Here is a 25,142-nt window from a genome sequence, read left to right on the forward strand (position 1 = left end):
AAATGAAAACCATTAGAAATAGTCACTTTTCTTTCCTATATCTTTGTGTCATCAGGTATTTGAGTTTGAGAATTTCCAGAAGCATTCATACATTCACTCCAAAAGATGACCATCCATTAAACTACTCATTTTTATGTTCAAACATGCTTCAAATTCTTTCCTTGATCTGTACTATTTGCTTTAACTGAGGTGAAATCAGCCTCCATTTAACAGAGAGTACATGGATCTCTAGCATGCTAAGTTTTCAAGAGTTGCTTGGTACCTTCCACTCTCTCCTTTATTTTTATTTTTTTAATTAAATAGGCATCATGCTTTTGTGCAGCTTCTATCTTACAGCTTTTTCATATTCTTTGCTATGTTCAGCAACTTTTATTTCCTTAAATCTCACTCAACAAGTCCCTCTATTTTGTGCCTTTTCTTAGCGGTGCACAAGCACAAAAGGAAACCCAGAAGCTGTCACGCCTGAAGCAAAACAGCACTTCCATAACTGTTTCTTCTGCTAATTCTTAGGCTTAACACCTGCAGAGAGAATGCCTACTACATTCCAAAACCGTGAATCGTGTTTGCACAAAATTAGCAAAAGCCCAAATAGAGTTGTGACAAAAGGGGAAGAACTGCTCTTTTAAAATGTACAGTCATCTTGTGTGTTTGTGATAATCAAAACACCCAATTCTGTAAGTGGTTTTTGCACAGATAGATGAAACTACAACCTAGTCTAGAAAAGGGGCTTTCCACTGGCAGGTTGATATAACGAGGGAAAGCTCCTGCTTTTACAATTTCCATTGTATAACACTACTGTGTTCTCTAAAAGTTACCATGCACAAGCAGAAAAAACTGGGTTTTTAACCATGCAGTGCAGAATGCACAACACTGGCAAAAATCTACTTTGGCACTACAGCCAAGAAGATGAAGGAAAAAAACCCCATACTGCTCTTGTATGCCTAAAGCTTGTGCTGCGTAGTTTATCTGTTAAAGTACAAGAGGTAAATATGAAAAATAATACACAAGGTGAGATTGCTTTTTTCTTCTTACTTTCTGTAATGGCTACAATTGAAAAAAAAAAAAAAAGAAACAGAAAAAGCAGCTACTTCATATTGATAGAAAGTATGTCAGTGCCTAAAAAACCAGCTCATCTTAGTGAAAATATTACCCCTGTAACACTGGCAAGGTCAGCATCAGCTTGGCTTATTTGTTGCCTAAGTCCCTGTTGTGCATGTTCAAAAATGTTTTAAGTTGTTTTGTTCATAAAGCAGCAGAGTTCACTTTGTTGTGCTGGATCACTCCTTTTTCTCTATATGCAGCTCCTCTCTCGCTCCCTATCTTTAGGCTTCTTGGGATTCAAAAGGAAGAAAGGAAGGAATGTGTTTTTCAAGATGAAACTCTGAATTCATTTTAAGTACTAAGATAAAATTCTACCTAAAATCTCTGTGCAAACAGTTCTCAGGCAGAAAAAAGGATGGCTCTCTTTCTTACTGAAGCCAGCCACTTGACGGTGATATAGAAGATCTTTATCTTTCTTTCACAGAAGATGAAGATGCAGGTTGAAATCATTCTTTTGTGAAGACAAGAGGAGAAAATATAAGAAGTTGGCATAAAAATTAAAAGCATTTCTAAGGACAAGTCCTGTGGCAACAACCTAGACAGAAAGGACACAACGAAATGCGAGTTCTCCAAGAGCTTTTTAGTGTACGATTTAATATAAAACTCTGAAAAATTATTGGCAATATTAAAAGTTCCTGGACAAAAAGTATGTTCTTCAAGTCCGCAAAACAAATGTGGTCTCTTTCTTTCTCTCAGAGTATTCAAAAGCTTGGAGTAAGAATTTGTTTTGTAATAGTCTCTCCCTAAGAAAATCTTGTTTACTTTATTCAGTTCAATGTAATGAAATAAAAAGGCTCATTCTTCAAAAGCTATGAAAGGAAAAAACGCCTGCAGAGTGACAAAGAATACATAAAGCCAAACTAAGCAAAAAGGTGAGATTTGTCTCCTCCTCTTCCTTTCTCTCCATCTTTTTGGTGTAAGGCTGAAGCAAACAAATTTAACTGCATTTGCTGTAAAGTTGTGTCTACAGATTAGGGAATCCTTGACATCAATCTGGAGAAATAGATGGACCACAGGTGGACTATAAAAGTGAGTAAAAAACTGGCTAAACAGCAGGACTCAAAGCTTTGTGACAAGTGGCACGAAGCCCAGTGGGCAGCATTTACAAGAAACTGGTACTGGGACCAATTCTGTTTAACATTTCTATTCATTAAAATGGATCCCAGGTGATGGAATGGAATGTGCTGTCAAAAAGTTTGGAGGCAGTTGATAAAATTAAATTAAGGGCTGTGGTGGATACAATATAACACAGAGACACCTTATCAGGCTGGAGAAATGAGCTGACAGAAACCTTGGGAAATCCAGCAGAGGCAAAGGCAAATCCTATGGTGCAGTTTTGGGTACTCTGACATTAAAAAAAAAATTAAAATACTGAAGGTCCTTCCAGACTGGAACAAATCTAGTGGCACCAAAATAGTTGGGGGCCAAAGCACATGACATGCAACAGGAGGCTAAGACAATAGGGTTTGTTTAGTTTTAAGTATGGAAGGATGGAGGAAATGACTGCCTTCTTCAATTACTTCCCCAAAGGATATAAAGAAGATAAAGCCATGCTTTTTTGTAACTCTATAGTGACAGAACAAGAGGCAATGGACAAGAGTTCATATGCAGAAAATTTTGTATAGATGTGGGGGAGAAAAGTAAACCAAAAGACAGGTCATACTGGAAACTGGAACAATATTTGGAAACATACGTCGCTACATATGGAACAAAAACTTAGGCAAAGGCCTAAACAGGTCTAGCAGAACTTAATATGGAAGACTAGATGATTTCTCTTCAACATTAAATTATTACATTATTCTGAATTAGTGGTTAAAAGTAATTTCTACTGATCTGAAATCATTACTTGTATAAGGATATGCTAGAAAATATCTAAAGAAAAATTAAATAGAAGCAAAACTTTTTCAACTCATGCAATCTTCCCCCTACACAGAAAATTGTCAATCAGAAAAAAAGGGAGCTCTTTCCTATTAAAAGTTATTTGGTGAAATGAACATCTTTCTCAGTTTCATTGGGTTAGTCTGAGTTTATAATAGGATATATGTTTGGAAACATTCTTAGAGGTCACAGAAACAATCCACTTACTCCGAAGCAGAATCAATTTTACCCAGGTTATTCCTGACAAATGCTCATCCAACTGTTCTTTAAAATCTGCAGTGTCAGAGCTTTCATTTCTTTCTTACAACAATGAATTCTTTTGCTCAACTAGCCTGAATCTTTTAGAAAAAAGAGACAATCTACCTTGCTGTATTTTAAGCTTATTATGAGTGCATTGCTGCTTTACTCACAGTAAACATAAAAAGTTCACCTCTTCTTTTAAACTACACATTTTTATATATTTTAACACCATTATCATGTGTTATCTAAATGACACCATTTTCTTTACCCTCTCCTCTTACATTGTTTTAGGACCTTTAATGCCATTCATTTTCTTGGTATTGAGTCATAAAGCATTCCATAAAGTTCTGTTGGGATGCTGGAAAAGGCCTGTTTATTTGGCTCCACAAACCAATGAAAATATCTGCCCCTTTGACTAACTATCAAATGTTTGCTCAAGATCCTGCGGAGTGGAATTTGTTTTACATTACCATAAAGAGAGCTCACTGTGATGAAGAGCTATGGGGAGATCTGACACTGAATGACCACAGCCATTCTCAGCACTTCTGCTCAGAACAAATGTAAACGATGCCTGAGCAGTGTTCCATGGCAAACTCATTAAGAAACATCGTTACTGGAAAGATTCTCCACTCTGAGAAATGTCTGTGTATCCGAGCCAGAATCTGGCTGTCAAAACACTAGCACAGATATAAATATTTTTTTTAAATACATATTTTTAAGACCACTTTACAATACTAAAAATGTCATTGTAAAAAAAGTTCTTGTAATGCTTAATATATTAACATCTTACCTCATACAGTTATTTTCTAATTATTAGAGCTGAATACATGTCATGTAGAGGTTAGCAAAGATTACATAGTCCAGGCAAGACATACTTTTTTTAAGTGTATTACCCTATTTCAGAAAACTTGAAACAAAACCAAGGCCAAACACAAAACTTTCTTCAGAGTAGACTGCATTTTGATCAATATTACGTGAATAATTTTCTTTTAAAACAAGTAGCATCCAAGAGGAATGACATTTGAACTCCAAGTTTGCCTGTTCTACACCATATATAAAATATTGTTTCTCTTGATGACAAGACAACCAGAAAGGCAAACACAATGGCAGTACTACAGCATTCTGACTCCAGACTCACAGCCACAGCACACAAGCTGGATCAATAAAAGAAAACCACACAAAATAAATAATTTGTAAAACCTTCTAGTCAATTCTAGAGGTCCTTTTAAGTATAAAGTCCCACATTAGGCAGAATCTGAACTTCAGCACCCCATATGTTAAATCACACCGCTTTGTTGTCTCATGGGGAAGATATGAAGATAAACACCTAAATACTCCAATTTCCAGAGTAGTGGGAGATGGATATGTTCCTTAGCTAAAACAAGAACACTAACAGCTCTCCTTTGCCTTGTGGTATTTTGATGGATCCAACAAATGCTGCTGTATCTAAAAACTTCAGGGAATGTAAATAAGCATTAAAAATCAAGTCTGCATCATTTGGGAAATATTATACATAGCTAAAACACTTCCTTACATTTTGAAGAGCTGAAAAGTTGCATGTGGACAGTTCCAGCAGAAAAAAAGTCTTTTTACCCTATTTCCTCTCATCTAATGTGTACTCAGAACACATCTTCCTGTGCAGCTGGAGGTTTTGTTACAGACAGGACACTGTTTAGTGTAGCCAGTGTTTATTGAATAACTTTTTTTTTTTTTAAGATGATTTTGGAAAACTTCCCAGAAAATACATCTGCCCCTATTACTTGCACCTTGGACTGTAAGACCAGCCAGGGAGGTAGAGAGGACAACTGCATTTATTAGCAATGAATAAACTGATCAATCTTTTTCTGGATTCACAGTGGGAGATTCCAGAGGCACCGAGAAGTATCTGTCTGCTGACTGACACATACAAGGTGGCACATTTTTTTGTCAAAAAGTACCCAGCTGCATGCACACTAAAGCTGTTCCATCCATAAAGCACAATTGCTTACTGCTTGTCTTCAGAAATGGGTAATAAGAGAGGGTCTCAACAATGAAACAACTGCAGAGTGCAGTTAAAGAATATTTTTCATCCCCTTAAGTGTCTGTCTTTCTAAACTCTCCCAAATTTGCTATCATTTTCCCCTCCATCATGTTTCAGAAGAAGGACAGATGACCTACTTAGAAAAACACAGATTTATATTTCTGAAAATATTTATTGAGTTGCCAAACCTGAACTACACATTTTTAGGTACCAAACACAGACTGATTTCATCTGATTGTCAGCCATTACTACGAGATGTCTGGACAAATTGCCTAGTGTGTTTTAGTTCTAGGCTGTCTCCAAATACTCTGACTATTAGCTGGTAGAAAAGACAGAACACAATCCAAAGCTATGATAAATTATATTTATCCATACAGCGTTATCAGCCATCAGCTGCCAATATCAAGGGAGCTTTATTTTAACATCTCCCAACCTGCCTGTCCAAACTCTCTCAAATCATCTCAGCCATCACAATAAACTTTACTCAAGCCATCAGTCTCAGCTTATGGAGCAGAACTAAACCCCAGAGTGAATCAGCACTTGGGTAGATTGGTGCTGGATTTGCTTGGTTAGAAACACAACTGACAACAGAAGAATCATCAAAGAGTTTTTTTCTAAATATATAGTAAAACTTGCAAACTGATGTCAGGAAAACCATTGAGCAATTTGCATGAGGAAAGGAGTCCAACAGCTGTTCCTACAGATTCCCACACAGAGACAGGTTGTGCCAGTCAACACAGTGTCAATATTTAACGAACACATTATCACTTGTTATTATTATTTATCAGTCAAGTAAGCACCTGGCTAGAAAAAAAATGTGAAGTCATCTTCAACTTTGTTTTTTTAAGTCAGATTCACTGGGAGAGAGACAAGAAACCGATCTCTGTTTTGAGCAAAACCTGAATTTGCACATACACTCTTGCAAGTACTGAGTGCTCAAACATCATTGCCAGAATTACCTGTGGTGACCCTGAAGACAAGGAATGCCAGCTGAGTGCTCTCCAAAGCTCCAGCATTTTTGTGTGTGTCAATAATTCTGCACAGTTTTTGCAGCCCTTCTCTCTCTTAAACAAGGCTTAATACCAGGTTGTGTCACTGCCACTGGTGAAGCCCCCTGCACCATCAGTGTGCTAGTTAACTCTTGCTCTTACAGTTACCTAGATTCCTTCTGGATTTCACCTTCCTGCTGTCATTCTCATGACCTGAGATACACACACATATCTTTCATATGCTTTTATTTTTAAGTCTTCAGCTCCGCTGTTTCTTCTTTTAAACACTTATACTTCACGCATGTAAATGCAAGATTTCACTTACAGACCTCTACAACATCTCAAATGTGCAATCAGGTTATGTTTTTTTGCAAAAAAACCATATTGTCCATATCTTTGCTTTATCACAGAAGTCAAGATATCAGCAAATTAAGAGACTCACAGAAAAAGGATATAGGTCTGCTTCAGTCTGAAAACCTCCTGGTTCCAAAATAAAGTAACTAATCAAGAAAAAAGAGAGACCACTCAAAGGCCCAGAAACAGTGGAATTCTGTCAGTGGCAGGCGTTTTTCTTTCCTTAACAAAACAAACAGGGTCACAACACAAATGCTCTGAACCTGGAACACAGAGCTTTTTGAGTGGCTCAGGAATTCTCAAAAAGGCACTAAATAAAACACATCTTAGCACTCACAGCAAATTAATTAAAAGCTTTTGTCCCAGGAGAATAAATAAAATCTCATATTTCCAACTCAGAAACAAGTCAAATATGCAGCAACAACATTCACTGTCATTTACATCTCTCTGTCCAAACATGAGGTAACAAAAATTCCACACGTCAAATGATTTCCACAGGCTTTTAAAGCGAGAATCAAAATAGCCCATACATCACTAATCATTACATTACTTTAATAAATTAGAACCTATCTAACATAGAAGTTTTATAGAACATGATACTAAATGGTAAAACACATGCAGAGCACAATTAGTACGTTTTTTAAGTAATTTAAACTCATTTACCTGTAAAGTAGGTATTGGTGGGGAGAGTAGAACTCGCAAATCTGTAATACCCATTTCCTGGGAAACGGATCCCTTTTGTTACTTCTATATTCATTGCAGCTAAAGATGAATCCATCCTTTCCACCTGGTAGATAGGAGAAGGCCCATTAAGCTCCTCAGGTTCATTCCAAGTTATCTTTATTGTTGTGCTGTTTATTCCTTCGACAAGAGGGGCACTAAGTTTTCTTGGAGCTGTGGATAAAAAACACTTGGGGAATTATTTATTGTACATGACATAATCATTACAAAATCCTGTTTTATTTTCTGATCTTAAGAATAAACACAGATATCCATAGAAGCTTAATTAGGAGAGGAAAAAAAAACCTCGAAATATATTCTTAATCTTTATGAGAAACTTACTTTTAAGTTTTACAAGAAATACTTTATTTGTTTCTTCAGGCTTTAGACAAATATCTCTATAATTATATCTAAAATATTTTTATTCATCATCTTTGAGAATATTAATCAACAACTTCATAAAGAGTATATTTTGATTCCTTCCTCCCTTCATGGGCCTCTCATGCCAAACTCCAAGTGTATATCTGTATGACATTCCCAAGTGGATGTGAGCAAAAAACCAAAGGAAAATTTGAACAGTTGCAACTCTTGTTACATCTCGGTATGGTACATGATAACAACAGTCTCTTGTCACTGGACTTATCCTCAGCAAGAGGAGAAGAACAGCTCTGCAGGCCCATCCAGTTGTTCACATGATGTGCACGCCAGACAGAAGCTTGTGCTCAGATAATTACTTCAAGAAAACAACCCTCTCTAATTTTTCACCACCAATTCTGGTGCACACCAGGACTTCAAACAAGACTTTGTTTCCTCAAAGGTAGCAGCATAAGATAGTTTTACATTACAGGATGATTCTCCTACCATTAAACCCAATACTCTGATATTCTTTTAAACACTCTGATAGCATTGGCTACTCTATATCTCAGTTATTGACTAAACTTATTCCATTTTTTTACTAAAATACTGTACAGTAAGCCACTGGAGGGCAGCATGACCTGTTTGGATAATGACATGGTGGTCTTACAGGTGGAAAGAAATGGACCATCACTGAAATAATAGAAGACATCATCTGGAGAAGTATGAGAACACTTTGCTATGTACAGAATCTATACACATCTTGATTTTTCTCTCACCCTTCTTTCCCCAATAAAGAGGATTCAACAGGAACCTCATTTGTGCCCAGGAAGCGAAATACAATGACAACTTGTAAAAATTACTTGTTCCCATAATGACACAGTAAAGAGCAATAAACGCCTTTCAAGAACAATAAAACCTGAATTAAAATATGGGCCTTCAAAATCTGACATATTACTTCACAGCCCAGCATTGTACATAGCATGAGTTCTTTAGAGAAGGAGAGATCGCTTAATTTAAAATGAATTAATAACATGCTTTTAAACATTCCTGCATTCCCAAGATCATTAACATAATTTTCATTTTTCCTATTTGCCAGTAGTACATTATTTCTTTCTTTTTTCTTCTTCTTTGTCCCCCACACCCCATAACTTGATAGACATTCTTCTTGGAGAAAGCAGGGAGTGGGGGAACTGGGAAACTGCCAAAGGCACTATGCGCTGTAAATCCCTGCTTAGGTATCATTTATGACTTCACAATCTAATTAGTATCTCACGCGATGGTAGAAATTTACAATGTCAAAATTGAAGTAATGCAGTGTGAGGTCATAAGCTTCCCTGCATAAGTAGGGCACAGCACTAATGAATTGTGGTATTAATGCACAAGTTTAAATAGAAAACATGGCTTAACAATCAAAACTTCACCTCTGAGGGAACCAGCCTACGTCAGCATTTTAAATGTGAACTGAAGAGGTTGAGCCCTCCAGTTCAGATTACTGATGGCAAAACAGAAATGCTAAAATTCATTATTTTTCAAATGCATATAGCTGACTAGCACTCATGACAATAACTACATCTTCCTTTAAAGTCTAGTATTAATAAACGGCAGTTACTTGGACCATAATTATGGCATCTCTGATACCCAAACCTGAAGCTTTTATGGGGCTTATGCAATTAACTACTTAAATGCATCGTAACACTTGCTTCTCTGACAGGGAAGTATTGATTTTTTAATCATTTTCAAGTCTCCTCTAGCACAAATAAATGTACTACAGTTACAGTTAATGCACTGTGTACACGCATTAAACACTGGCATGACACAATTTATTATTTTGTGATATATGGAATATAAGACTACCCTTTCAGAAAGTAACATCCTTGCTATAGCACAAGTATTTAAACTAGTCTCCTTGATGCTTGAGAATTCTTGTGCAACAAGACAGAAGCAAAATATACAGGATAGGTTACATAAGTATTTAAAAACAAAAATAACAAAAAAGCCCAAACAGAAAACCTAACTGCACACAAAAACAGGTGGTCTTGAAATAAATCTGTAGCACTAGCCCATCAGGGTACTAAATGCTGAAATTAAAAATATTCAACACTAAAGATACAGTATATATTTTCCTAAAGGTGTCACTGTGGTACCTGTAGCTACTTTCTGAAAGATTAATCGAGTACAATTTTGCCTATTTAATTTTTTTTAGTCACGTTCTGTTAAAACACATCTGTCAAAATAATGAGCGTACTGCATTTTAGTGGATTCAAAGTCACATTTTTGTGTATCTTAATTATGTCGTTTTAATGTCTTGCTATATAATACATATTTAATATATTATAAGGCTAAAACAGTATTTAAAAGCCCATGATTGCTGCATGCCATTGTGTAGCAGAGGGCACCGAAAAGACCAATAAAGACAGATGGTCCATACAGCTTATGCTGAAGTCATATATCTAAATATAGATGTTGCTACACAGGTCATTACAAATAAGCCTTTCCCATGTGTTTATGCACACACATGTACACAAAAATGAAGTTGGTAAGTAAAGAGCAGTTAATTTTGTTTTGTTTGAAATAATATCATTTTAGTTTTAGGCTTGAAGACAGATGCCAGCATTTCACTCTGAACAGATGGTAATTCCATCTAATAGTGCATCTCTGTATTAGTAAGGTCTGTTGTGTATACAAACAGTAATAAACACTAGGTAAGGATCAAAATAAATTTTAATTGTTGACATTAAATTCTGGCAGCCATGGTTCTAAGGATACAATACTCCTTTCTCAAGTCTGTCAGGTTTACTAATACAACTGCTAAAGCTTTTCCATACTCTGCCAGATTCTTGTCCCAGGAATAACGTATCTACACTGTGGCTAAATTTTACAGGCTTACATATGTTTGAGTAACTTCTGTTCAGCTTATTGTAGGTAGGTACTTGTGCACTCTTCCGCTGAAACCCTCAAGTAGACACTGCATGGTTCAGGAAGGTAACAAAATGTATAGTTTTTAACTGTTGTTAAGTTGAATCCCAAAAGCATATGTACCAAATAAAAGAGGAAAAAAGCCAAATTCGAGGACAAAGTGCTACAGAAAATATCTTTTTCTTCTTATATTAGAGTTTACCTTGCAGGTAAAATTGCACACCTCACTATGGGTCATGTACTTAATTTCTGATTCCAGAAATTAGTCCAGAGGACCTCGAGTTTGCGATTTCATTTCAGGTATGCTTTCTTTTTCTGCATTTCACAATGGTATCAGTCATTTCAACAGCAAATGAGTCAAGCAATAATATCTACAACTACTGAGAATATTCTGAGTTTTAAGAGATTCTTTAGAGTCCATTTTGGACTCCTTCCCAAGAAAGAGAATAAAACTCACCCACAAAGGACATCAAAAGAAAATTTAGTAACATGGATATGTTGCAATCATATTTCTTTTAAAATAGATGCAACCCACTGTATTTTTTAAAAATCATGAAAAATATATTGCTTCCACCATATGGGACAACCAACGACTCACCAACCGATTTAAGATGCAGCATATTGAGCTGACCATATGTTACAGTGCTGTTGAATGGCTGAGTGATTCATGCCCGTCACATTCTAGTATATCAATTAAAGCTCCTTGAAGTCTGCATGATTTGTGTCTCTGTTATTAAACCCTGCTAATTCATCCCACTTACACATCTGTTATAAATCTCTAGGAGTGCTGCATGATTCATGGCAATCTGTGAGCATGGTACAGCAAATTCTTCTCCTTGTAATTAACAGTAAATTGTTTTACTGCCATGCAATGAATTTTTCAGTTATATTGCAAATGAACTCCTAAATGCACGGTTCTTTCCTAAGAACTGACTTATATTATTAGGCAATTAAAAAGTATTGCTTTGAACCAAAAGCTTTTAATCAAGAGGAATGCAACTTAAACATAGCTTAAAAATGTTGCAAATTTGACAGAGGGGAAAAAGAACAAACTGAGCTGTTTTGAGCTATTTTCTGACATAATATGTGGTTGGTAGGGGACAAGAAACAAATAACTTTTAATTCCCTACTGATACCCTGAAATTCAAAGAGCAGTTTAACTACAGCTTGAACACTTGGTAAGACAAGTTTGAGCAGATTCTATTTATCTCGGAAGTTACTTAAGTCATCTGTCATTAGGAAATTTCTCAGATTACTTTACACTTTTCTAATTGTAAAACAGCATCTTTATTCTTGGAATAAATAATTGGATAATTAGCCAAGCTGAATCATCAGAGGATTCCAGTGCTGCTCAAGTGTTCTTGTCAAAGGTGAAGCAAATTCATTTCAGCTTTGCCTCTGTAGCTTTCTGAAGAGGCTTTGATTTTTTTTCCTGCTACATTCTTGGCAGCAGCCTCAAATTCATGAGTCCATACATCAAGTCAGTAGTTTAACAACAAATGAAATTAAATTCAAAGAAGGGAAACTAATTGAAGGACAGCAACAAAAGTGTTTGGTAATGTGCTTTTTAATATGGCATGCCACATTTGCATGATAATTTTTCCTTTTTAGCATGGAGCAGAAAGTGACTAGCTTAATGAGGGATTATTCAAGACAGGAATGAACAAAATGCATTCATAACTAAGAACAAAGATTGTATTATGAAACGGAAACAGGCAACTGCCGAGAAGTAACTGGATGATTGGTTTATGCATTATGAATAAAAAGGTAGAAAAATATTTATATTAGTATTCACTAATGACTATATATACAAGATTGTTGTAATTAAAATTATAAATTAACATATTAAGAGTGCTTGTTTAATCACTTTGGGTCCTATTCACAATGAAGAGACTTATGTACATGCATGCAAAACAATCTGTGTTTCCAGGCCAGCAGCAAATGGCCCACGTATTTCTCTTTTGTAACAAAGGAAACTATACATTTCTTACTACCTGTTTAATGGGTATTGGTGATTTTAGAATTGAGGCATAGGCTTTCATAGAAAAGCCATCTATGACAGACATAAACAAATGAAGCTTTTGAAAAGGGTCTGTATTGGACCTTATTAATGAATGCAAAAAATGGAAAAAATGGACAAATTACTCAGATTAAAAGGGTAATCAAAAAGAAAAGAACAAGGAGTGTAAGACAGCACAGAATTACCCCAGCAAACCCAGAGCCAACTCCAAAGCCCCAAATACAATTGGTTGAGAAGTCTGCCAAGAAGCCAGACACAGCTGGTGTTGGAAGAATATCTCCTACAAATTAGCTTCTGAACCCTGTAATTGCCATCAAAAGCAAAAGATCAGGAATACAATGTGCTGGGGTAAATGGCAGCAATCACAAAGCAAATACTTTGCTATGTCTTAAAAAGTGCTTTTTAAACAAATTTTTAAAAAAAAATTACGAGCAAAGGCAAACTTGATTACAAGAAATAAGCTTAGTCACACATCAGCTAATGAAACATAGCTGTTTAGATTGTTTAAGGCAATCTTTGACTATATGATTTGAGATCAATAGTGTAAGCAATTGTACTGGTCCAAGCATTCACATGGCTAATTTCATCCTGCTGAAATGACAGAAAATGATGGGAATGAAATAGTATTTCTCTGCCTCACTGAAAAATTTTGAAAACATGCATGTTTTGCATTGGTAATTCATAATTTCATGCAGAAACATTGTCACAAAAAGAAACTTTCAAATACCAGGTCTCTCACTGGTACCAGCTAGTAGAGTTCTATAGGTTCAGAATCCAACAGGAGAGAAAATCACACAACAAAAAGTGGTTTTGAAATTTAAAAAAAAAAAAAAATTTCCTAAGGTCTAGTAGAAACAACAGGCTGAATTCCATTTGCAAAAAAAAAAAAAAAAAAAAAAAAAAAAAAGAATTTGAATGTGGCAGAACCCAAAGAGAAGAATAAAGTAAAATTTTGCTCTATGTATTGAGATGAAAATGTAAAATTACTGTCCAATATTGCTCTCAGTTATATGCAGACCCACTTGATCAATTGAGTGAAGATCACTTGATGATCTTGAGATAGCACAGACAAAAACAAAAGCTCAAATTTAGATTTCAAATTTACAAATAATGTATCAACAATGAACTTTTGCCTCATCTATCAGCCAAGGATTTCAGTTGCATAAGCACAATTATTGTGGCACATGAAAGTATTATAAATACCACAAGGATTGTGGAAGCTGCAGCACCTTAACTTACCATTTGAAAGACTGATTAAAAAATATTAAACACATCTTTATTAATTGCATGTTTAAAAGCCTGCTATTTACGTATTTGTATCTGAACAGACCAAATTGAGGCTCTCTATCTGTCCAGTCACCTTCTCTGTGAATAACAGGGATGGGTAATTCTCTTCTATTACCTTCCTGTGCTTGTTTTTTCATCCCAATACTGCATTTACACTAACATTGATCTTCCAACACGTTTTACCATTCTTGGAGCATCAGGCATAACTGTTCTTTTATTTAGCTCATCCTCCTGGCTTCATATGTATTTGTAACACTCAGCCTTTTTATAAAATAGCTCCATGCTTAGCAGCTTTACTTTGTTTTCTCACACTCTCTCCTCCCATTCTTCTGATTTGTCTTCTTTATTGCCATTTACAAACATCGTGGGTGTATGTAGTGATGAGGAGGAGTAATTTTGCCAGTCTGACAGACACAAGGACACATGGCAAATTTGAGTTTTCTTTCACTCTACTCCTGCAAAGCTACACATGAGATATTCCCAGTACAGATGCCTATATTGAACCAAGTTAGAATGAATCCACTCATTAAGATTGCTTCTGGATTTTAACTAGTCATAGTCCAAGAGATTTCTCTTTGAAAAATCAGCAGACTCTCCCTGATGCTTCTGCCCCCTTGGGTGCTATCCTTAAATTCTGTGTGAAGTAGTCTCTTTTCTTTGTCTTTTCAATCTTATCTCAAAATCCCTTACTCCTCTTCCTCAACAATTTTGTTTCTAGTGATTTCATGCCCTTGTTACTGCCTCTGTTTTAATTTTCTGTCTTACAATGCATTAAAAATAAAAAAAGAACCAAAACAAAAAGAAAAAGAAAAAACCCTACAAGTCTTCAGAGAAAAATATTAGGTTTTAAAGAGCATTTTTTTCATAACTAGGCTTCAAATAACCCTAATGGATCTGAACAAAGCTTAAAAATTACTTGAGACTTCTAGTGGTAAATTTTAGAAGCCACTGGCAATTGCAAAAAGAAGCCCCTTGCTAATACACATCTGTTGGACATGACAAAATCACAGCCATCAAGATATCCATTGATTGAAATGGTCCATGTTATAAACCTGTACACTATACATAGAAGGGGAGTTGACATGGTTTTCCATTATTGTTTTCCTCCTCCTCCTTTTGAGGATCAGAGGGGAACAATTAGTCTAATTTAGTATAACCTCTAGCCCAACTTGAAACACAATTCAAAGCTCCTGAACTGTGTTACGATGCAAGGGGACCATCATGCTGGAACACATTCAGTCAATACTTCCTCCAAAAAGCTGCCTTTGCCAAGGCATGGAGGGGGACTGGAGTCCAGCCAGGAATGCTGTCACTTTGCCAGGGAGACATTCCTCCATAAAAAAGAACTCCCCAATAGTCCTAGAAAGACAATTCTAATTTCATTTTACACTTTTCAATGACAGAAAAAGAAAGGATAGAAATGGACTAAGACTTGTTTATTAATTTTATAAATACTGGGGATTAGTTTTCCCAACTTTGTTTTAAATTTTAACTCCCTTTGATTGTCATCACATAAGTAGTGCTTCTTTTAAATTGTCTTTGGAAACATAGTCTTACAGAACATCACAGAATAAAACCTGCACACACACACACAAAAAGAAAAGAAAAAAAACAAAAACCAAACCTCACACACAAAAAACACCCGAAAAACCAAAAAAACCCTGCATAGACAGGATGAAACAAATATATCCAGAAACAAAAAAAATGTGACTTGTGGAAGACAAAACTGCATGCAAAATATAAGTTTTTCATTTTTCAGTTTGCCAAAATTCAAGACATTGCAATAACATGCTTTAAAAAACACAAAAGGAACACAATACAGCACTGATTCTTTTCTTTCAAGGCTTACAGCAGTAAGTAGGAAAAGACTTCAATGCAAAACAGCTAATAAATGGGGACATGCCTGCTATGCTATTTTGTATTCTCCTGTCTTCTCTAATGTGATAGGTCTCTGAGTATTAACACAACCAGGGAGGAGATGGTCATAAACAAGCTGTCAAGCATAACTAAGCTATTGTTCCTGAATCTTTTAATAAATGTATAAATGCAAAGTTGGATCATTTGTAGTAATAAGGTGTGCTGTTTAGGCAATATTTGTTTCAAAGGTTATCAGCACAGACCGAAACACCGTTCCTCATGGATGTGTGGAATGGGATAAAGTCATACAAGTATGAGGCTCTGTAAATGGCCAGCCTTCCACTTGAAAACAAAAGGAAAGGCAATGAAATAAATAAAATGTCTGAGGACAGACAAGAAGAAATATCCCAAAACTTCAAATTTCACTTCAGCAGAAAATTTCAGATGTTTTCCTCTGTGAGATGAGATTACATGAAAGAGGTAATTGCAAAGATCATCATCACAACATCCATATGACAACACCCTAATCATTTAAACATTTTTAGTTCTAATTCTTCAACATTTTTAGTTAAGCATTTTAGCTAATATTGTGGAATTAACATGCTTTAGATGCCTATACAAAAGGAAACCACAATGTTAAGTGGTCAGCTCTCTTCAGATGATCACTAGTATGTCACATAGCATGGGTTTGAACTTGTACTTATAGTACTAAAGAGCCATACTGACTACCTCATTCCATGAATAAAGAGAATTGTAAAGCTGATCATCCTAACAATTTCTCTCTTAAAACCCTCTTGAACTGCCAATACCCAAGAAGTGAGTTTATTCCAGTCCTTTCTTAAAAGTAAACACAGGCTTTCTCCATCTCTGTTCTGGACTGATGTGTATTTTCCCCAAATTCTTAGACAGTACCTTTGAAATCCATGACCATGCTACTGAAATTAACTTGAAGACTGAAAATATATTAAGGTGCACAGGAACATATATGCAGTTTTTTAAGCAGTAAATACACATCTACAAAGCAAAATCTCAAATCTCAGGGGATAAATAAACATTTTCAAGAAAGCAGACCCAGAGTATGTATGTTACTTCTGATTTAGACACAAAAATACACTATGTACTTATGTTACTCTTACAGCCATGGAACTCCTCCTGCATGTGTTAAGCAAAGCATTGGCACAGCTGGAGTATTTTATGTTTCTTGTTATGCAAATACATACTGAAAACCCCCAACAACAAATTAACAACTTCTTAGCATCATAAATGAATGAGTGGATGCAGCCACTTTTATGTACCTTCACCGTTTAAACAAATGCCAACAAAAACTATACATAACATAACTTGCAACTGAGAGAACAGTACTCAAATCCTACTGACATAGCAGAATACTTAAACCTCCACTGAAAACATTTTGGGTTTAATCTGTCAAAACAAACAAATAATAATTAAGCAAGCCACCTTGTATTAATACAACACCTACCCCTGCCAGTGTGCATCAAACTAGGACCATCATCATGGTATTCATTAGTAAACCACGTGTCAGCTTTGCACTTTGCTACAGATTGTTTCCTTACCAGCTGCCAAGGTTTGCCCCATGCCTGGCTCACTGGTTACACAACCAATTTGATTGCAGAGAGTAACAGTAAAGTTGTATGTCCTGTAAGGTTTTAATCCCGTTGCTACATAGGAGAGCTCATGAGCCTCAGCTATATGCAAAACCTGCAAAGCAAACAGATTGGAAGACAACAGTTGGTTAATAATATTTTCATTCCTGTCATTTCATGACACGTTCACTAATAAGGAACTTGTCTCTGAACTTGCAGATTCCTTCACTCAGACATGAGAAAGCCTGAATAGACCAACTGAGGGAGAGGATTATTTTGGAGAGTCTGAACAAGCTGGGATTTAGGTGATAATACTTCCAATCACACTGTTTTATGAGGTAATAAGCCAGTTCCTGAGTGGATAAATGAGGAAACAAAGTTATTGCCTCATAAAACTGTGTGGTGGTGCAGTTATCACTACAAACAGTGCAGCTACAATTGAGATGACGAAAATGACACTATTAAGTTGTGAAATCTGACCACCATTGAAGGAGTGACATGATTAGCAGGCATTAGGAGGGAGGGCAATAACAAATACCTACAAACACTTGCATCTGCTTTATTTTAACATCGGTATAAGCTACCAGTGGGAGGGGAACTGAATAAACGGTAGCATTTTAGCTATCTTTGTTATCAGACTTTTTTTGCATGAAGAATCTTGCAAGCCAGTGACCAGAAGCAACTGGCATTTCTGTACTGTTACAACAGCCCCGAGAACAGTAGTATCCCCAGCTGATAAGCAAATAAACTGAGGCCCATCTGTGGTAATACCGAAAGACAAAATCAGCTCTGAATGAGAAATACAATATGAGAGCACCAGATCCACTCCCACATTCTGATTATGAATCATGTTTCTGCTCATTCCTAAGCTTTCAGTTTACTGCTAATGCCATGATGTTTGTTTGCCAAACCCAGTCACTCAAACATTATAACAGTATTTTAAAGTCACATATTTTGACTTTTAAATCTGTTTCTTTTTGGTATTATAGGTTTCTCCACTTCAAAAACTCATCCAGACAAGCACTTTCTTAAGGAAAATTTAGATACCTATAACATAAAATGGCTTTAAGCATATTAGCAAATACAGAAACAGTATACACAAATCAAGGTGATTTAAATTTTGTTACACAAATCCCTCCTAATTTTGAATCTCACTGGCTACTGGAAACAAGTCAGATCAGAAAGACAAAACGCAGAGTAGCATACATCAAACACACATCAAGTATGTTTGAAACGACTTAAAATGCAGAATAATATACATCAAGCACTACATCAAACCTGTAGGTGGAAAAGTTAGATCAGAGAATACACAACAAACCAAGGAAAAAATTTATCACAACACCTCAGAGGACATCAGGTTTTATCAATTTTATTATTACCAGTTAGGAAAAATTTAATGTAACTAACAATAATACCTGGGAAAATGGTGGCAAGGACCTTTGTTCAGTCATCAGACTGATGCTATACCCCATCACTTCTCCTCTTGATACATTATCTTCAGGTTTTTCCCATGACACATTAAGGGAATATGGTGAAAGAGGGAATACTGATGGAGATGGCATGAATGCTGGGGCTGAAATAAAGTTATATTAATAATATTCATAAAATGAATTAGCAATATGTATAATGCAAGCTTCCTCACTGTATCTGTAAAACACCATTTCAGACAATTATTTCTTTTCCCTTTCTAACCTTATTTTCAAGTCTAGCTGGAATTTTCACCTTATTTTGGTAAGTACTTCACTCATCATTCTCTTGTTTTCTACTCTGGCTGTGAATGCAGATTAAAACTCTGCCTGTGTCTTCAAAGAAATACTAATCAACACTACAGTCCTATCCCCTGTAGCAGGTAGGAAAGTACATACGAATGAAAAGGCCTTGAAGAAAAACTTCACGCAACATGGGAAAAAACTGATAAAAGCAAAAAGTGTTCAATACTTCAGCATCTTAAAAGCAATTCTGTTTGCTAGGCCAGTTTGAAATTAACATGTCTCTCACTTCTTACAAAACAGTTCCCCTGTCTTCCATAGTAAATCTGTTAAAGGATTGTTTGCACTGCAGTTAAATCCCCACCTGATTCCTCTGTAATAATAGGATACCAACTCACAGCACTTCTGCTATGTACAAACAACTGCACTAATGGACCTCTTCCCAAATACAATTTAACACTTTTATAACACTTAGTATTTAGGAACAGATAAGCAAAAAGGCTCATTTTGAAGGAAGAATTAGTTTAGCCTGCTATTTTGCTGGAGCAAATGACTGAGAACACAATTTTCAAGCTAACACTGAACAAAAGCATAAGTAACACAACACAGACATTTAATTGCTAACCATGGGCTCTATCAGTCAGAAAACCATAGATTTCTATTGAAAGCGTTGAAATAAATTGCTGATATTTCAAATAATATGTCAAGTAGCAATACCCTTGTGAAAATCTGAAGAGAAGGGTCATACTACAAGAGGCTGGGAACTGGCTACACTTTGATAAAAAGGGGCCATATTATGACACTTGGCCTCTATAAATACACATGGAAAGTTGTAAGGTACAGGTTACAGAGCACAGTTGGCTGTCTCAAATACGAAAGACTTTGCCATAAGATAAGCACAGAGGAAGCAACAGGATGGATTAACTCCAGGCGTGGTGCACGCAAGATCTGCTTTGCTCATTCTGGTTAAACACACCCCCACAAAAATTCCCACTTCAGCAAACTGTGGGAAGAAGCAACTGCTCACACTCATATCACCAGTTAAAAAAAGATCACCCCAAGTTATGGGACAGATGGCTTTTGCAAACACCAAGAATCACTGAAGTTCACCTTAATATGCTTCTCTGGTTACCTGGAACCTGGACTGTAAGATAAACCATCACAGGAAGAACTTGAGATAAGATAAAGATGGTACTATTGTCCAGATGTTATCTGAGACCCAGCTGGAGGTTAAAAAACCTTGGGAAGAAGAACCACTGACAGTGGACAAAAAGAATACAATATTAATGGGCCACAACAAAAGCCAACTTGGCAAATGTGCTGAAATCAGCTCTGACTGAGTAAAAGGTAATTCCATCAGGGGAGATCTTGACCACCAACTCACAGCCCATCAACCCAAGAAACTCACTGACTCAAAAAAAGAGGAAGACTGAGCATGTTGATTAATTAGCATTAGAAGCAAAGGAATCATTCAAGCAATAGAATTAGAGAACTGTGTAGCCAACGACCATTAGCTATTTTATTTGCCAGAGTGTATAAATAGTGAAAAATTTTGAATGACCTCAGAACCACTGAGAAGACCAGAGTGAAGAAGGACCAATAGGACACTGCTGGATCCATAGGTGGTAACTATCTTCTGTTGATCACTCTCTCTCCCACCTTTATTTTCTCTTTCTATCCCTGCATCTCACATTTATTGTTAAATAAAATCTACATTATTGACCTCAGCATATGAAGTCAATAACATGGGTTCATATATATTTGAATTGTAATTTGCATAGAGGCATCTCTCACTAATGGAGTCTCAGGAGAAGTTTCAAGCACTATACTCCTGAAAAGGTAACCCTCTCAAGCTCTTAAGATTAAAACACTACTTGGTATATTTTGCAATCTTGTAGTTTAAATGAAAGTTTAACTGACATGGATTATTTTTCTCAACAATGTAATATTATGGTGAAGAAAATGCTTTTGCTTTTCATGCCCAGTTCTGAGATAATCTGACCTAACTTTAATTAGTTAAAAGAGTGAATTTATCCCTAGTTAACCACCATTAGACACTTTTATAGAAAATTAAGGATACATGCAATTCTACATTTTCCTTTAATTTCTATCAAATAATTCAATAATTCAAACCAGTGCATACCAGCCTCTCCTGTTCGTCCTGATATCCAATCTGAAGATATGCTACCTGCCATGTTTACTGCTAGCACATAAAATTCATACTCTGTGAATGGTTCCAGATCAACGACTGTGGTACTGGTCTGTGGCGGAGCCAAGGCATTTTCATTCTGAGATTCCACAACTGGTTGAGGATTGAGCCATCCACTGCTTTGGAAAATACGGATTTCAGGAGGAAGAAAGTTCCCAGCTGATTTTAATTTTTTCCTCATGTAAAGCTCATATCTTATAATTATACCTAGAGAAAACAGCCAGAAAAATTAGTGAATTGAAAAGATATCTGAAGTTCTACTAAAATACCATTTTTTTTTCTATTTTTTTTTTATTTTTGCTTTTTAAGACAAAGAGAGTAGAACTTCTGAGTGACATTTTAATGATTTTAATACCAACATTTTAAAACATATTACTGGATAGGAGATACATATACATCAGTTTTATAACAATGCAAACTTATACACACAGACCTCACCACTCTGGAGTAAAAAAAAAAAAACAATCAGTGTTGTGGTATGAAGCAATACATGATTTTGATTGGATCATGAAAGCATTTTAAGATCATAAGAAATCTGACCAGCTTTCTTGCAAAGACAGGAGAAATTTGTCATAAAATTTATGTATTTAGGTCTGTATTCATGCAGTAAACTAGAGAGGTTGCTTGGGAGAAAGAGCTTTTCTATTTGTCTTTGGACGGACCAGGAAATCTGACCAGACATCAGGGCAAATATGTGAATATTGCTTAAATCTGCTTGTGCTGGTCATTGGATGCACATCATGGCTATGGACTATGATGAGTGTATGACACAGGTTGAGATGCCAACAGCAAATATCATAACCTGCATTGTAGAAACTGCTCCTCTAAATACATAGTTATTCTTGTGTGGGCATTCTTCTTGTCCAATCAGGAAATAGCTGGAAAATGAGATGCTCAAAGTGAAAGCTGAGCTCCCCAAAGACAGATGCCCATTCTGCAAACAGATAAAAATGTTTGTTTTCACATGCACAAATACTTGTGCATGTTAGTGCAAGTTCACAAAACTCCATTGCTCATATATTAAAAGATAGTTTTACCAATAAAATCTGTGGTATCACAGAAGTATCCTACAACAGCTGTGTTCTCAGCTTCAAAAACCTAAAATATTATTACACAAGTTAGACCAGCAACTCTTGGCAATCACCTAATCCCTAACAAAGTTATACTGGTAATAGAATTGGCTACTGCACATGACGGATGGTTTCAAAAACAGATTTCTCTGTTAATTCTTAGATTTTTTTCCATAACTGTTATCTGCTTATTTATTTTTTGTCAGGCAATACTACCACATCTGTCTGAACTAAGCAATCTGGCAAATTAGGAAGAAATTAATTTTACTGTAAATGTTTGATTATAAATGTGATTTTTGCTGCAGCAGATGCCACTAAGTGCTAAATCCTGGACCCAACAGTCAGTGGATTTCTGGACTACAGAAGAGTAAAACACAGACTCTAAGGATACACTTAATGGCAAGTGGGCAAATTAGGAAAATGCTTTACTTCATTTCTCAGTGTATGGCACATGAACAAGGATATTCTAATGAGATTTGAGGAAATGCTGCCTTTCCCTTGCAAAGACTTTGATTGGAAAATGTAAACACATATATCCTACCATTTGGTTTCTCAGGAGGTGACCATTCCACAGCCAGTTCTGTAGAGCTGATGGTTTCTACAGTCGGTGGGTGTAGCCCTTCTGGAGGAGCCTGTGCAGTAACTACAGTTACCGGTTGGCTCTTTAAGCAGCCTCCACTAGTACAAGCTTGCACAGAAAAAACATACTTTGTAAATGGAATGAGATTCCAAATAATTGCTGAAGTCTTTAATCCTTCATACTGACCACAAGGCTGCAGATCAAGTGAGTCAACACAAGTCAAAATGTATTTCTCTATGGGCCCAGAGTCATTGGAGACGCTTGTCCAGTAAAGTAAAACAGAGTGGTGACTAACAGGAAAGACAGGATTTAAATCCAAGCTTCCTATAGGTGTCCCAGATTTTGTTCTGTATGTCACTGAGTCACTTCTTGTAAAACCATGAACGTTTCTGGCTTGGATGTAATAGGAGTAGAAGGTATATGGAGCTAACATGGTATCGGTGAACATCTGAACACCTGAAACAAACAAGTGAGAATAAAACTCCATCAGCCTAGAACACTAAAAATAATCTCAATTTCTATACCTAAAGTCTGTCCAGCTCTAATCCAAGACATATTTATGCCTGTTCACATGATCTGCTTGAGATTATAAACATTGAAACTTCTCAGATTTTTTTAGCACAAGAAAAAAAGGCCCCCTTTATCCTTTATTACTTTCCACTGCACATTAACATCATTAGAGAAATTATTCTTCCACTGAACTTCTAGTTTCTGTTTTAATCATGAAGAAGATTAATACAGTTATCTTCTCATTCCTCTTTTTCTTCAAAATAAGTATTTCAAATGTAAATCAGCATCAATATTAGTGAATACAACTTAGGGAAAAAAAACCCCAAACCATTGTGCAAACTTTCAGACCTCAGGTTTTGATTAATTTGATGGCATAAGACCAAATATTACAATTTTGTATGCTTTAATTTCCTCATTTCTACCACAACGCTTAATTACCTCATTTGAAAAGCATTTGATCTTGGATAAGAAGTGACACAAAAGTGCAAATAACTATTAAAAAGGTATATACAAAGTTTATATTTACCTTCCTGACCCCCACTTTCCATTAATTTTAGTTAGTAGGGGTTTTTAGCAGCTCTTTAGTACTAAGGGCCATTAATAGCTCCTGTGCATATCCCAGAAGCAGTTACACATCTTAGTCATCACACCACAGTATGAATTTGTGTGCAACCATAACACCATATATTCTTTTGCCTTAAGGAATAGTTAACATTGAGTAATATATTATGTGTCAGAGCACAGATACTCATAAACTTTTGCAAAGCAAATAAAGTAGATGAAGATATTTCTTCATTCTCTCTGCACATCCACACTGGCAAGCCAGCCCTGAAAACAACTTAAAGAGGACCACAAAACTCTGAGTATTGCTAGATACTCAACCTTTGACATTGTAGCACAAAAGCAGCAGAGTCAGCCCAGTAATTGCTTACAGCACCTCAACTCCTTACAGCAATCACAACATTATCACTGTAGTCCAGCAATAATGAGACCACATTATGTCATCCTCAGGCCTTGCAAACCATGGTACTTCAGGCAGGGCCAGGGAACAACTCTGCCAGCTCAACAGTGGCTGCTGAGACCTCCTCGTGTGTTAGTAGTGAGCAGGCAGAAGATGCAGCAGGTTCTGCCCCTGCACCTGGCCCTGGTGTGGCCCCACCTCAAATCCTGTGTTCAGTTCTGGGCCCCCACTACAAGAGAGACATTGAGGTGCTGGAGCATGTCCAGAGAAGGACAACAGAGCTGGTGGAGAGGCTGGAGCACGAGTCCTGTGAAGAGCTGCTGAGGGAGTTGAGGTTGTTCGGTCTGGAGGAAGCTATGGGGAGACCTTTTTCACTCTCTACAACTTCCTGAAAGGAGTCTGCAGCCTGAGGGTCAGGTTCTTCTCTCAAGTAACAGGATGAGAGGAAATGACCTCAAATTGTGCTAGAGGAGGTTGGGTATTTGGTATTAGGAGATTAGATATTAAGAAAGATTTCTTCATGGAAAGGGTAGTCAGGCTTTCGAATGAGCTGTCTGGCAGTGTGGTAGATTCAAGATGTTTGGAAGTATTCAAAAAAGATATAGCACTTGAGGACATGGCTTAGAGGTGACATGGCAGTGCTGGGTTAATCATTTGACTCAATGATCTTAGAGGTCTTCTCCATCTTTAACAAGTTTATGATTTTGTATTTAGTTACATTTATAAGTAATTAGGGAAAAAAATCGATTTTGGAGTTAGA

General features: G+C 36.3%; 1 protein-coding gene across 1 annotated transcript in view; it reads right to left on the reverse strand.

The window, feature by feature from the left end:
* Positions 1–25,142, reverse strand: part of USH2A (usherin) — a 369,679-nt gene that overhangs the window by 264,327 nt on the left and 80,210 nt on the right. Inside the window, exons 16-20 of the mRNA XM_058835000.1 lie at positions 22,873–23,367; positions 21,196–21,468; positions 18,759–18,916; positions 17,314–17,458; positions 7,246–7,476 (exon numbers count right to left, since the gene is read on the reverse strand). Coding sequence (XP_058690983.1) covers positions 7,246–7,476; positions 17,314–17,458; positions 18,759–18,916; positions 21,196–21,468; positions 22,873–23,367 — 1,302 coding nt within the window. The remainder of the gene's footprint in view (positions 1–7,245; positions 7,477–17,313; positions 17,459–18,758; positions 18,917–21,195; positions 21,469–22,872; positions 23,368–25,142) is intronic.

Source organism: Poecile atricapillus, chromosome 3 (genome assembly GCF_030490865.1).
Source record: "Poecile atricapillus isolate bPoeAtr1 chromosome 3, bPoeAtr1.hap1, whole genome shotgun sequence".
NCBI lineage: Eukaryota > Metazoa > Chordata > Aves > Passeriformes > Paridae > Poecile > Poecile atricapillus.